The sequence below is a fragment of the Neltuma alba genome, unplaced genomic scaffold (genome assembly GCF_004799145.2).
Source record: "Neltuma alba isolate B1F8T4 unplaced genomic scaffold, ASM479914v2 tig00011956_pilon, whole genome shotgun sequence".
NCBI classification, from domain to species: Eukaryota; Viridiplantae; Streptophyta; class Magnoliopsida; order Fabales; family Fabaceae; genus Neltuma; species Neltuma alba.
The window spans coordinates 20,528-36,053 of record NW_021636534.1 but is presented as its reverse complement, the minus strand read 5'-3'; the positions used below and the strand labels follow the sequence as shown (position 1 = coordinate 36,053).

The following is a 15,526-nucleotide window of genomic DNA, read 5'->3' as shown; positions in this document are numbered from 1 at the left end:
GGTGGTTGGATTTCGAGGGATTAATCCTCATGTGTTTGATATGATGACACTGATTCAAAGGGGGGTGTTGGAATATGGAATTGTTACGTTTTTCATTGGGAATTGATTTTTAGAAGCTGAGTTGTAAATTAGTATTAAAAAAGTCAGATGCGTTTCTGGTTAAAAAAAAAAAAAAAGTCAGACGCGTCACATTCTTCTGTACAGTATTTGTAGGCTCTGGGTATGGGACTGTGGGCGTGGCTACGAAAACATTTGTTGCCCATTATTTGAAACCATGATATTTTTTTTTGCCAGAATTTAAAACGATAATAATAATTCAATAATGTTCCTTCTCCTTGCATTATTGCAGGAAAAAGATCCATTTTTTAAAAAAAATAAGGAATGAAAAAGGCTCAGCAACGAGTGAAGCGGAAAATATGTGAAGAGGGATATTGAAGGGGGTGCGTCAATGATTGAGCTGGGGATGGGAAATGAAAAGAGTCACTGCTTTGCTAATGGGTATATAGGCTTAGGAGTAGAGGCTATTTGATTTATCACATCAGGAACTACAGTTTAAAGATTCTTAGTAAATTAATTAAAAAATGTATTATATAGAACGTGAGCAGACCTTTTCTTTGACTTGAAGATTTGCATATAGACCTCAGACATACAACTAAAGTATATTTCATCCAGATTGTATTCCCTTCAAGTTTGAAGGAAACAGACAGAAAGAAAGAGCGGTACAATTTACTGCATGTTAATTAAAGTGCCCCAAAACCTTCAAAGAAAAAAGAGGAAAAAAGGGGGGAGGGGGGGAATTCATGGTGAGTTTCACTCTGTGTACAACCTTACTTTTGTCTCTTTAATTAATATCTTCAAGTAAGTGAACATTTTAGTGGAGAGAAGTACCTAATACATTTTTATTTAATACTCTGCTATACAAATTTTGTATACTCTAATTTAAATTTTTATTAATAATTTTTTGATGAAATTTTCTTTTCCAATTTTTGGTTGGGTGACAACTTCTTCCAATTTTCCCGTGAATACTGGACACATAGAAGTTACTGCTCATGCCCTCGCCTGCCCGCCTCTTCTATTCAAATTATTACTTCCAGGTTCATCCACCTTCGCACTTCACGTGTACTCATTACAGTACTCGCTATTTACGTATATACTTGAAAGTTGACAGACACGTTATTACCTGCGCAATACATCAATAATATTTGCCTGAATAAATCCTCACTGGTAGTTATTTCCTGAAGAATCTAACCTCCCTGTTCAATCCATCCTTTAGTTATGACTATGAGCCATCAGGCTCAGGCCTCAACCGCCCTTAACTCAGTTTCTCTGCCCCTTTATTCGCTCCCTGAGATGTACTGATAAACATGAAACTACAACTTCTCTCATCCATAAACTTTAAGGACTACAGCATAACAAGGACTTGAGCTTGAAGAAAGAGGTAGTCTCTGTATATATGTGGTCACTTCGCACAGAATCTGTGCCTGAGCTTCTCATGCTTCGTTTTCAAGTACTTGGCGGGTGGTCAGGAAAGTGCCTACTTGTTCAACTCAAAACCTAGTTCAAAGGGATAATAATAGTTCATAGAATTTATCAGTCACTGGTGAAGGATACAAGATTGGGTATTGTTGTTCATGGTTGATGGGGATTGGAGCCTTTGACGTGATGGACTGCATAACGTGAGGGGATTATGGGGCACTGTGAGACGAAGGGACCAAATGGCCCTTATGGTCATGAGAGTGACGACAAAGTTGATACAGAAAAGTGCCATTATTCATGAACATACGCGTCTGTTGCTGTCACACCCTCTCTTCTTTCAAACTCCTTCATTTTCAATTTATTGCTCATCCAACCTCTGACCCACCCCACAGCTTCATCATCCACGTACTGTTGGATGGGTTTACGCTTTGTATGAATCTCTTCTCTTTCACAAATCCATTTCATGAGGAGGAATTTTGTCATCCATTCTATAAGCATTCATTTAATATACCCATCCCCAAGAATAACTCGATCTCAGCTTCTGACGTTATCTGGATATGTTTGGTAGAACTGGATTCATGGGGTGGTGAAAGGTTGGATTATCCTCTTGGCCATGACTCGTTCAGAGTGAGTTTGATTTACCCATGTGATGTTTGCTTTCCTACATATCCCATCAAATCAGGTGAAAAACCTACCTGAAAAGCATTAGGCAATCAAACTGATGTGTAAAATGCAATTCGCATATCCCTCTCTCAAATTCGGAACAAGTTTGAGACAGAGTGAGATACTGTTGGCACTTCCAAGTTAAGATGCATTGAATCTTCACATATAATTTTCAATTATAAATATTTTTATACATCTCTTAGAGTGAACATCGCTTTTTTTTTTCCGCAGTTTTAGGTAGAGTGGCGGACCAAACAATGAATCATAAATAAATAGAGAATATCAATTAATTTTCTTAACAACTAGATTTGCTCCTTATAAATAAATATTGAATTCAACACAACCGTTACTAGGAGGGGTTTCTATTTTCTTTCGAAGATAGGACATTTCCATATTTCCTGGCCACAAAGACATCTTATGTTAAGGAGCATAGTTAGTAGCAGATCCCAGTCATACCAGAAATTACTCTGTCTTGCTTAACTTCTAGAGGTTTATAAACCCTCCTCACACGACAATTTATCGTTGGACCACAATTAAAAACATTTTAAGTGAATGAGTATAAAATATTTATTTTTAGAGACTAGGAAATCTGAACCCGAATGCACGCTGCTACAACAATCAGTCTCTGATATGGCTTCTCGGATTCTTCCATTTTATCTTTTCAGAGTTCTGCAAAAGAATCGAAAATATCATAAAAAGAAAAAGTTGTATAACAGACAGTCCTCTCAAAGCAGACCTGATTACGTGGAATTATTAAGTACTTCCATTGTTTTGGCAAAACACCAATAAACAAGTTGTAATTTTCTTTTTTTCATTTACCAGGAAGAAAAGATTTCACCTGTCTTTACCCAGAAAAAAATTACTTGTCAACTCTTCATTTACATGCAAAAGGAAGCGAGAAAGAGGTAAAAGAACAGACTTGGAAAACTCGAATACATAGACATTGAAGGTTAGTTAGTGTGGCGTATGGTTATTACTTATGGGTAAGTGCATGGGATGTAGAAAAGAGATAGGGATGTTAGATTTCTTACAGATTGATTAATAAATTGGATTTGTTTTCTTTTATATCTGCCGACAAAAAACTGAGGGCCATAAAGGGGGCACTGACACAGAATTGTGACACCAAGGTTTGGTCTTCTTCCTCTTCTCATCTCTCTTGAGAATTCAAAAAAATACATTGACGGACATGGATGTTTGCCGGAATGCATCTGTTGCCGGCGACTGCGAACAAGAACAAGTCATCTTGTCTTCCTGCCCAAAGCTTTCTGCCTTCTCAACCACTCTGGACGACCTCTTCTCTTCTCATAACACGGTCTGTTTTCCCCTTTCTTTCAAAGTTCCTGACTTCCTGTACCTCTCTGCTCTGAAATTCCTCTGGGTTTTCTTGCAGGGCTACCCCTTCTGTAGTTTTAGTTCAAGCTGTTTACAAAAATGGTTTCTTTTGTTGCTAGCTATATGCTTGCTTAGTCTTTATCTCTAAATTTTAGCTCGCTGTGCTCTGTTTCTTCTCTTTGTGTCTTATTGTGTTGCTAAGATTCTGTTTGTGACTTTATTAATGCAGGAAGTGGATGTTGGCTTAGAATGGCTTTCTGTATTTGTGGAAGACTGTTTTTCCAGCCCAGCATGTTGCCTCTTGGCACCTACTGATGTTCAAAACACAGAGGCAAACTCTAAACCCTCCGTACAATTACAGAGAACCCAGCAAAAGCAGTCTCCTCTGCAAAATTTTGTGGTGCCAGGAAAGGCAAGAAGCAAGAGGAAAAGGCTTTCAGCCCCTAGAACCAAGGGCCCATTAGGCAGCTGGTCACGCCATTTGAACCCACAAAATGAACCCATAACTTCAGACCCTCCTCTTCTTAAACAGGCCTACTGGTTAGCTGATAGTGAACTCATGGTACCCAAGAAGGAAGATGAGCAAGTAGCAGCAAAGGATGGAGAAGCAGAGCGAGAGGTGGAAGAGAAGAGAACTGTGAGGAAGAAGGAGAGTTTTGAAAGATTAGTCCCAGAGTGTGAAGAAGGCAGCAATGGGCAGAATCAAATGCCGAGAAGGTGTACCCATTGCCTTTCACAGAGGACCCCACAATGGAGGGCCGGACCATTGGGTCCAAAAACACTATGTAATGCATGTGGAGTGAGATACAAGTCCGGTAGATTGCTTCCAGAATATAGGCCAGCCAAGAGTCCTACTTTTGTAAGCTACTTGCACTCCAATTCCCACAAAAAGGTCATGGAGATGAGAATGGCTGTTCTGTCTTCTGTTTCTAGTGAGGACTAATTGTTATCATTATGATATGTTTTCTTGTAAATCAAACTTCAGAATTCAGGAAACAGGCATATTATATTGGTTAGTACCTAATTTCATGTCATCCTTTTTTCTGAGCTTCGTGCTATGCACTTTAATTAGTATTAGTTCCTTATTCCCTAAACCAGAATGTTTGAGTCGAGATGGACCTCTGGTGTTGCCTCTCACATTTACTATTAGGTGTTAGGTATCTTTCCGTTGTTGAGGATTTAAATCAGGAATCTTAAGATGAGCGTAGAGTCACTAACTAGCTAACTCCATATCTGTCATTTTCACAAGGGAAAGCTGTTAACGTGGCCTCCTGACTTTACCACTCTTTCCCATTCTCTTTTCTTTTTCTTTTCTTTTTTCCCCCCATAAATATAATAAATATATCATGAATTTTGACTCTTTATCATATGCTGTCATTATAAGCTTGTGAAGTGCCATTCACATTTCACTTTCGGCGTCGGCAATGACAAGGAAGATAAGATGATCCATTACAGTTTGCCCATACTCGTCATGACTCTCATATTTTAAATGCTGGATACTCCTATGAGACTGGAATCTGAAAATAAAAAGGGAGGAGAAGAGGGCCAAAGAGTACCTCATTCTTATCTTCTATTTTCTCCTCCATCCTTTGATTTGATTCCTTATTCTAAATGGGTGCACGGGAAACAGTTTAATTTCCCGTATTTTTAAAAAGAGAGATTCTTCTTGTTGTCTTCTTGTGCACTTTATAGCCGTCCTCTGAACAGTCTTAAAACTAGAACCAGGTAGAAAATTGGAAATATTGCCAGCTCACGACTAATTAAATTGGTTCAACCACCCTTTTAACCCTTTCATTGGTTCAATCCTGTAGTAATCCAAGGTGGGACGGTGCCACGGGGGATAGAATTTTTTAACTAATGTTACTGTGGTAAGCAACAATGGGAAACTGTGAAGCATTTTCTTAACATATAGTCGATTTTGATTTGATGTGCACCTCAACCACTTGGTGCATGTGCAGAGTGTAAAAAGAAAGGCAATATTCGTTGTAATCAAACACAGACATCATAAAGTTCAGTGACGATTATTGCGGTTTGGAAGACACAGGGGGCCAGATTGACGCAAGTATGCAGGATCTTATCTTTGCTTTCACTTTCATTAATAATGACATCTTGGTGGGTACCTGTGTTCTTACTGAGGGACCTTGTGCACTGTGAGCTTTTATTTATCCTCTGACAACAACGAAACATGGGGAAGGAATCCTGTTTTATGGTTTTTCACTGAGAATATTTACGTTGCTTCTCCCATCCTTGAAGTGGCAAACCCATATGATCCACGCAGACATCAGATTAAACCATTTGATACATGTACCTTTTATCCTTGAAAGGCAAGTATACTCTGCTTATTGGTTTCGATAATATTACTGGCGGTTCTATATTCTTCAAATTTTAGGTGGCATAGGCTATGCCATTTTATATACCATGCTATGCTTCTTAGAACATTAACTTTACCATTACCACTTTGTCATGAAACCCTTCTGTGCAAAAGGTTTGGGTTGATCAGGTTTTGAAGATTTCAATTCTTTCAGAATTAGTTATGTTAGCTGAACAGGATAGGAACCTTCTGCATCAAGAAGTTCTTCTTTTTCATACTTCCCTTCATGAAAGAAGAAGTTAACATACCTGTTTGGAGGGTCAGACAGTTTTCTTGGTGGGTTTTCTGTGAAATCATTGCGTGCAGGCTTTTCTCAGTTTTTATTTCTTCTCATGGTAAAGATGGAAACTCGGTTAGTTTCAAGTTAATAAAATCATTGCGTGCAGGTTTTTCTCATTTTTTCAAAAAAGATTTCTACCCATGGTGAAGATGGAAACTCAGCCACTTCCATTTAAAAATGAAACAATATACATTGGAAGAAATAAGTGCAGGGATGCAATTAACAAGGAATTGTCATTGCATTGATAAGAATTTTTCGGATGTACCTGTAAAAGTCGACTAATGGAACATGGCAACACTTAATGATAACAAAGTGTAATTAATAGAATTTGAGGGTGCAAAACACTTCCGCATTTAATTATTACTAGTGCGTTAGGTAAACATTGCCAACACATTTGAATAGCTGTAACCGGACTAATAAGTTGTTATAGTATCTCACAGAAGTGTTTTTTTTTTTTTTACATTTTCCTTGCAGAATTATCTTTTCATTTGGGCACTTTATGATTTAGTATGTTTAATGGAATGGCTCAAATGAAATAATTATCAATAATATTTTTATATCAAAATGAGAAATACCAAATATGTACCGAAGTTCATAATGGAACTTTAACATTTTCCTCGTAGCATACTAAAATATGATATGGTTGAGCTGATTTTTTAGGTTCAAAAGTTGCAATGTCTTGTTCGTAATTCTATTTACCAAGATTTCAGACGCATCACGCGCCTAGCACGTGGGGTGGAGGTGAGTGTGAGTCGAGCAAACGTAAAGAGGACACCATCGTTGGAGACTTGTGCCGTGAGAGTAATAAATGATGTCTATCCTCAGCGAAATGGTTGATCACTATTTATTATCATTACGCCAAAGGAATGGGTATCAAATTCCTCCACTGAACTCAAACTTCAATTTTCAAAAACAGAACTTTAGTCAAAGATGGAATCACTGATTATTGAGCTGGCTGATCCCGAGATGTACAAAAGTTGCAAACTTTGGCATCAGCTTGCACATGGGATTACACAAGCATTTCCAGAATGCTATGGTTGTCTTATGGGACAGAAATTAAATTACCTATGCCCAAACGCAACTGTTGAGTTGGTAGGTGTTAGAGGGTTAGGGGAGATCCCATTATGAAGTATGGAAAAGCAGTCCCAGTGCCTTCCGTTGCATCATATGATCTCACTTGCTTTGTCTGCCTCCTAAAAGATTAAAGCCTTTGGAATCACATGGAGAAGAACGACACAGGGGACTGCAACATTTGACTTTGCCAATCACACACTGTTTAAGTTTTGTTCATGTCGTGTGTGAACAGAGCGGCTTCAGTCAAGATATAACGGCATCACAAGAGGGGGGTCATCATTGTGAATCGATGAAGTTTAGCCGTTTAGGAGCTGTGGGTCCATTTACTTCAAATTGTCTTAAGCATTGGATGCTCATGTTAAATCAACCTTTTAATCTTTGGGTTATATTGATTCTTTCATATAAAATGTCAACCAGTCGTGTTTTCTTTTCTTTCAAAAAAATCCCTCCAATGTATTTGCTCCAGAGAGGTTGCTTCCATCTAACTCAAAGCGATGAGTCATATCCCATGCAAATACCGACAATAAACAACACTATGAGAAGGGTAGAAAGCATCAATTCTCGCAAGGCATTAGTTTACTAAGTGATCATCCAAATCAGCGGAATGGTCACTAAACTGAATCAGTCAACTAAATATCACAAGGACTATAAATATAATAGAACTGGTGGTAAATATAAATATATAATATAATAGTACTCCACTCTGATCTATGTACAAAAAAAATCTAAAAAAATAGGATCATGGATAATGTGATAAATAAGGAAGATACGAATGAGGACATCAGAGAAGAGGATGATGAAATCTGAATCATAAAGTTGCACGTGGGTGTTGAAATATTCTGCGTGGTAATCTTGGCCAAACCTTGAAAATTGCAGGCCATGTCGTCCTGATTTTGCACCTGGTAATACATGTTAAATGCATACGAGGCATTGCCATTAGCATCCAGGTTGTTGCAAGAAGACCCATATCCAAGTGCTGTACAGTCTCCGTAAGTACAGGCATAGTTAATATTATCAGCAAGTTTACTGAGATCTTTGGCATCAGGGTTAAACATGCACCACTTTGAAGATAAATATTTCACATTCTGGGCTCCTATTAGTAATTTGTTTTGATTCTGACCAGAAAGATCCATTGGAAACTTAGGCTGCCCATCGTACCTGAATATTCCCCAGTGACGCTCGAAGTTACCAGGAGCTATGCTCTTGGCATCTTCATCAATAAGTCCAAATAGATAAACTTCAATGAATCCAGGGCGAAGTGGTGTGCCTTTATTTGCCGCAAGCCTGGGCAAAAGCCCATTGTAAAACCTTATAGCATTGCCTACATTGGCGTTCTTGTCCCCTTCTGTAGGCCACCCTACTTCTCCAACCAAAATGGTCATGTTTCCATATCCCACTGCCTTCAGAGCAGAAACTAAGGTATCAAAGTTTGCATCAAACACGTTTGTGTATTGAATCCCATTATCGTTTACAGGGGTGGTAACGCCATCAAAGAAAGCGTAGTTAAAAGGGAAATCATCGTTCCCATAAAGACTTAAAAAAGGGTAGATGTTTACAGTGAATGGCGCACCATTCTGGTTCATGAATCGGACTATCTGGGTCATGAGATCATTTATATCAGCCCTGAACCTACCTGCAGAAGGAACAGCATTATTTGTTGGGGACTCGTATACATCAGCATTTAAGGGCACCGTGGCTTTTATGGTGTTTCCAACACCAGCTTCGTTAAGGGCATTTTGAATGTTCTGTAGTGCTGGGAATGTGATATTCAAGAATGAATTGTTATAAGATTTTAAAAATGGTTCATTCCCAACTGCTACATACCTGTAAAAGATGGAAAGCATATTACATATACATCACAGAAAATATAGTATTTCTCAAATGCAAGAAATTTCTCATCAGATCCAATATATACTACACCGGCAACACAAGTGACAAAGAAACAAGATGAGAAATACAAATTAAATGTACTTCAATCGTTCTAAAATGAGAAGAAAATCTAAAGGCCACGATTGCACTTGCTGCATTTGAAATATGATGAGAATTTTGGCGTCCCGTCCAATTTAATCAAGACATGATCAGCAATTTGACAAATCCCATGAAACTAAAAAAGAGTCTTAGAGTTATGGTTAATCAAACTTCACTTCCAATTTAGTCGTTAAAGGAGGTAAGAAGTGGAGAGGTGAAAGCAGCACGGACAGAACAAACATGACATACACGTTCCTGTGTTCTGATTACTATTCGTCCGTAATGGACCCTAACCTCTCTGCCTTTTCCACATACAGTATTCTCCTCAGCCTTATACAGCATATGGCTAAGTGATTCATGCACCAAACATGTTTCTCCTATACCACATAAAAAGTTACTGAAAGAAGACATCACTACCGAACAGGAATCTAATCCTGGGGCATCACTTGGTGCTACAATGAGCTTATGTGAGAATATATAGAGCTGGGTCGCTTTGTGAAGATTCCTTGCACACTTGCGCCTTCAAGTTCTCACCAGATGGGCTGATAAGCAGAGCATATTTGCTCGTTTATTCCATTTTATTATAATGGGAAACGGGATTGCTATCCCCTCTGAAGAAAACCTCACTTCTAAAGCCTAAGGAATCGAGTTTAAAATCACTACATGGATTAAAAGAACTTCAGAATTTGCAAGATCAAGTTGATTATAGTTCCCGCCTCCCTAGAACTCCTGAACAAAGGCAAAAGTCACCGGCAACAGAAATGTCATTTTCCTACCTTATTATCATTTAATTAATAAGTATAACAGCTTCAGAACTAATAATATAACTGCAAGATTTAGAACACTCTGGAGTCTGGACACATATTATAAATAGGGTAAAGACAAAGGTGAATACTTTGTGTCATTGCGTCAGAATCATACAGAAAATTTGTAAAATGAACTCACTTGATGTTAACCCCTCCTTTGAAGTTGTAACGCGTAATATTCTTTTTCACCCACTGTTTCGCTCGATCATAATCATTCATCGCAGCAAGCTGATTATTAGGAATGGCAACCATGACTTCGATCCCCGTACCAGCCAGAGCAGTCATGGTGTTATCAGCTGAATCAAACAGCTTCACTTTTTGAATTCCATTGTCCTTCAACATTTGAACCACTGTGTCTGGAGGCAACTGATGAGTGGCCTGAGTACCCCAATTTACACCAAGCCCTTCCACGTGACGACCCATGATCCAAACCAGCAATACCCATTTCAAAATCCAAATCTTTTCCATTCTCCCCCAGTTTCCCGAGAAAATTGCAACAATTTCCCCAGCAAAACAATAAGGAGGGAGACGAAGAAATAATAAGATGGGGAAAAAAAGAATGTTTGTTTGCTAAAACTCTCTTCTCTTTCTATAAAGAGTGAGAAAACAACTGCTTCTGTGAGTGGGCTAGCGAAATCAGCGAAATTTTAGCGACACTATATCCCCACGATTCGAAAAGTGAGACGGCGAGAGAGAGGAGAACAGAGTGGGGGGAAGACAGAATCGTTTAATCGTTTAACTATTAAAAGAGCGTAAAAAAAAAAAAAAAAGAGTATCTAAAACGATGGCAACTGCGCAAAGCTGAGATGCAGATGTTCTGCAATCCTCGGCCTTATTAGTAGGGTGAGAACCGCCAATGCTGTACCCAATTGCCGAGATCGATTAGTGTCGATTAAACCGAATTGGTTTCTTCTGAATTGGGAAACAGAAAGGCCAGAGGAGTTCGGATTGTAACAGACACAGAGTAGCGCCTATGGAAGCAGGGAAAAAGTTTTTTTCGGAGCAAACGGTGAGAAATAGAGTAGAAACAGAAAACGAAGATGAATGACAATGGCGTACGCGAGAAATTAAGAAAAGGGAAAGTAGAAATTGACAGGCAGAGCCAGAAAATAATCAAAATATAGCCGAGTGGACAAAAAGACAAATACCCCACAATGAGGTGATCTGAATCGAGGTTTAGAGCCCTGCAAAGATTTAACGGCTAGAAAAGTGAGCTAAACGCAGGAACAAGTTTTTCGAAAATAAAAACCACAAATTTGAAAACGATAGGAGCTGAAAAAAATTTAAAAAACGCGTGAAGGAAGGGGAAGAAGTATTGGCTTTCCATGAAAAGAGAAACTTCCTTGTTTTGAAAGCGAATTCTAGAGTCGGAGGCCCGGAGCCCAGCTGGCCCCGCGGTTTTTCTAGGGAAAGGAGAGATTATGAATTTATGATTCGGTTTCCTCGATAAATCAGTAACGTTAGCCTTTTTGGGATGGCAGAACGTTAGCTTTTCCTTTTCTTTTTCTTTTTTCCGTTGCTTTAAAACTAGAGCGGTGCTCCTGTTGCCACCATGGTTGTATAGTGTATTTTTCAAATGCTTGTTTGGGAATAGAATTTTAGACACTTTAAAAATATTTATTTATGTAGTTCAAAATAAAACTTATTATTTCCATAGATTACGAATAAGTTTTTTTTCCCAAAAGAATGTTAACACTATTTCAAATAAGCATGAAAACAATTTGATCTACTGTTCCCTCTAAGATCTCTTGGATACGAGGAAAATGGAAAGAAAGGGAGCAGAAAAAAATTTTAATGAGCTTATTTTTAAAAACTGAAGAAGTAGGGTAATAAAATTTTGATAAAAAAATATAAAATAAAATAATAATTAAAACTAATCAAAAAATTTAACCCCACTTCTTCAATTTTTTAAAATGAGCTCATTAAAATTTGTTCTCTCATTTTTTTCTCAATTTTTCTCATATCAAACCTACCCTTACCCTCTGTTTGAATGGGAAGAAAAATTGAGATAAAAGAAAATAAGAGGAGAGAAAATAGAGAGAGGAGAAAATTGAAGAGAAAATATCATCACCTCTCATATTTGGATAGACAAGAAAAAACAGAAAGGAAAAAAAATGAGTAAATAGATGGATGGTTGAAATACCTTTTCTATCATATCAAAATATATCTTGATTAAAATCAAATTAAATATAATAATAAAAAATCATATTTACATTAACATAATCATATAATTTAAAATCAAATTATTTGATAAAGATATATTATCATGTTATTATATTTTAATATCAAATAATTTTGTAAAAAAAAACAATTTATGTAACTTAATGTTAAAAAAACCAAAACAACAATTCTACTTGTTTTTCCTTTCAATTCATTTTAGAAGGATTTTTGTAATTTTAGTTATTTTATTTTTAATCAAGCAAATACAGAAAAAAGACTTGATAATGATAAATAAAATAAAAAATGAAAAAAAAGGTATTATTTTGCTAAAAAAATATATGTAAGGGTAGAAAAAAAAATATGTTTTTTTCCTCATTTTTTCTCCATACGAAGAGAAAAGTTAGGAGGAAAATGGGCTGTGAAACCCACCTCATTTTCTTCCCAACTCTTCTTTTCTCATCCAAACATGAGAAAAATCATTTCTCCTCCTATTTTCTTTCATAGTTTTCCTTTCTTTCTCATTTTCTCTCCATCCAAACATAATATTAGGGAGATGAGTAGGACAACATGATCTAACAATTCTAACAGAATTAGACTAACAAGATTTGAAATGGGATTAGGTCCGGGTTGGCGCGCACCACTTTGACCTTGGGGGATGAAAATAGAAAACAAACTAATAACTTTGAAAATATTTTATTTTTTATGCATTCACTAATATATCCCCAAGTAAAAAAAAAAATCAATCTTTTTAAAATGTTTACTGTTATTGATCGAGTAACGCCTCCGGTATTTCCCTTGAAATGTTACACGAAACGGGCTGCTTCAATTTTTATTATATATATAATATAATTTTATTAAATTTAGTAACATAGGAGTGAATGTTATATATGTTGGCAAAAAAATTATATGCACTTAGCGTTTTTTTTTTTTTTTACCAGCATATGCACTTAGCGTTTTGTACGTTGAGAGTAAATCACTTTTGATCCCAACACATCAATTTTTTGTTCGCTTTTTTTTCTTTCCAAAAGGTGAATATTAAACATTTTCGTTGGCAAAAAAATATAAAACATTTTCATTTTAAAAATGGAAGTCTCATTCTCTACTCCGCATTCCGAACAAAAGTAAGCAGAGGTTGAGAGAGAAGGAACGAGGGTCTGGCTTATTCTAAAGATTGTTAAACCATGACCGTAAATAAAATTCAACGATCCGGATTTTGTTGTTGTTGTTGTTATTTTGCCAACAATGATAACAACAGCTTATCCATCTCATCTAACAGAACGCCTATAATGGCGGTAGCAAGCGGAGAAAAAGGGGGGAAGGTGAATTTTGGAGAACAAATGGCTGAGATTATTGGAGGAAAAGTTTGAAGAACAACATCAGATAATAACAGTTTACTTGACATGCCACCTTTCCCGAGTTCACTCCACAAACGTAATCTCTTTATTTCCATCTTTCCTTTTTTTGACCAGCTATTTCCATTTTTCCTTGTAGACACATACACACATATATATATATGGTTACTTTATGGTAGTATCAGCACCAATACGATTAATTTCAAATAATGAGTTTCTTTTTGTTCCAATCACTGTTAGTTTTTAAGAATCAAACCAAATATACTGTACTTTATAATACTTTATTGATATTTAAAATTTTAATGTTAATATTTTTGTTAATATAACTACGGGGTCAACGAATTACAAAAATTACTATAAAATTAAGAGATTAAAATGAAATTTTGTGTAATGTTAAACAATTAAATTGCACTTTTGTTTTGTTTTTTTTTTCTCCAAATGTTTTTTGGCGCGTGGGGAAGGTGATGATTGATACCTTCGAAATCATCAGTTGCTAGCTGCTTCCAACGACTCATAATTGTGTCCGTCTTGAGTTGGTAATGAAATTGACTAGAGCCGATAATATGGTTAGGCCCACACCAAGAATTAGCAGGTTGGTTGATAAAAATTAGACCGTTTTAAAATAGATTTTTTAAGCTCGTAAGCTCAAACATGTAACCACAGCGGGCTAACCCGCAGGATTGGCGGGCCAGCCCGTTTTTTTAAAAATTATTTTCTTTTGAATAGAATGCACCATATAGAAGTCATGAGTCATGATTGGGCATTTGACACATTATGTTTGTGACTTTGTAGTGTTATACCATTGTTAATTTTGATTTATGTTTTAATTTGGGTGTTTATTAAATCATTTTGGATGGATGGATTATGTAATCATGTTTAATATTTTGAGATATTTGAAAGTTTAAACTTTGTATTCTATGTTTTATTTTTTATAATTTCTACATTTGCATGTTTTATTTTAGATATTTAAAAATTTGAGTAAATTTTATTTTTTAAAAAATTTGGCGGGCTGGAAATTGGCGGGTTAGCAAGCCTAACTCGCCAACCCACCATGAAGGGCTGGGTTGGAAAAATCTCAGCTCGCCAAAAGGCGGTCCTAAAAAGACTAAACCGTAGGTCTTCATGCCGGTCACAAGCCATCCCGTAACCGGCAGGCTAGTCCATATTACTAGCTCTAAAATTGATCATGGGTTGAAATGTCAGTCCAGCCCTTCCATCATTAAAAGAAAAAACAAAAAATCCTATTTCTGCCTTAACATGGGCAAGAGACGAGCCCACAACCGCTTTTGAATATGGGCCCGTTTTATGAATCATTGATCCCTCTTGCCGCGGGCCAGCTTTCAATTTTCGTTATTTTATTAGATATAATTCTATTCAAGATACTACTTCCCGTCCTAATTATAATTAGGACCGGAGGTAGTACTATGTAGGATAATTTTCAAACTTGAAACATCGCTACATGGACAAATCCATGTGGGGCCCTGTATTATTCAGGAGTATAGCTGTTCACAGGACAAATTAGGACCGGGACAGGCCCGCCCGTCCCGATGAACAATAACGAGTCTCGTCCCATCCTGGTGTTGTTCCAATCCTGGTTGGGACGGGACGGATCCGGGACAGGACCGAGACATTCCGATGTTTTTTTTAATATTTTAATAAAATTTGATTTTTTTAATTATAGTTTTTTGGGCTTAGACCTTATAAAAACATCTTTTTATTTTTTTTATTTGTTTGGACACCCTTAAACAAAAGCCCAAAATATTATATATAATAGTCATTAAAAACTTCGAACAAAAGCTTTTAACAAAATAAAAACTTGCTAAAAATTTTAATTATCAATAGTCTCAAATCATCAACAAATATAAAAGCTCTAAATAAATATATCCATAGTTCCATACAATAGTCTCAAATATGAAAAAAATAATATTATATAAATAGAATAAAAAATAAAATAAAAAATAAAAGGGACCAGAACGGCACCGGGACAAGACGACCCCATCTCTTGTCCCGTCCTGTCCCGGTCCTTTTTATTGTCCCATCCCTT

The 15,526-nt window shown here is 36.7% G+C and overlaps 2 protein-coding genes across 2 annotated transcripts; one reads left to right on the top strand and one right to left on the bottom strand.

The window, feature by feature from the left end:
• Positions 1-3,169: 3,169 nt before the first annotated feature.
• Positions 3,170-4,539, top strand: LOC114719859 (GATA transcription factor 9-like). The gene is made up of 2 exons (XM_028905420.1): positions 3,170-3,451; positions 3,701-4,539. Exons 1-2 carry the CDS (start codon positions 3,326-3,328, stop codon positions 4,412-4,414), a joined length of 840 nt encoding a protein of 279 aa, XP_028761253.1. The 5' UTR covers positions 3,170-3,325; the 3' UTR covers positions 4,415-4,539.
• Positions 4,540-7,771: 3,232 nt separating this feature from the next.
• Positions 7,772-11,279, bottom strand: LOC114719851 (glucan endo-1,3-beta-glucosidase 8). Its single transcript, XM_028905408.1, has 2 exons — positions 10,110-11,279; positions 7,772-9,020 (listed from the first exon to the last, which is right to left on the bottom strand). The coding sequence occupies exons 1-2, from the start codon at positions 10,436-10,438 to the stop codon at positions 7,922-7,924; spliced, it is 1,428 nt and encodes a 475-aa protein (XP_028761241.1). The 5' UTR covers positions 10,439-11,279; the 3' UTR covers positions 7,772-7,921.
• Between the last annotated feature and the right edge of the window lie 4,247 nt (positions 11,280-15,526).

What these genes read in the sequence shown, in the direction of transcription:
- LOC114719851 (XM_028905408.1), bottom strand. Translation starts at nt 10,438, where the DNA reads ATGGAAAAGATTTGGATTTTGAAATGGGTATTGCTGGTTTGGATCATG. An exon ending in AAAGGAGGGGTTAACATCAA is followed by an intron (nt 9,021 to 10,109) that starts GTGAGTTCATTT and finishes CATCTTTTACAG; the next exon opens with GTATGTAGCAGTTGGGAATG.
- LOC114719859 (XM_028905420.1), top strand. Translation starts at nt 3,326, where the DNA reads ATGGATGTTTGCCGGAATGCATCTGTTGCCGGCGACTGCGAACAAGAA. An exon ending in TCTTCTCTTCTCATAACACG is followed by an intron (nt 3,452 to 3,700) that starts GTCTGTTTTCCC and finishes TTATTAATGCAG; the next exon opens with GAAGTGGATGTTGGCTTAGA.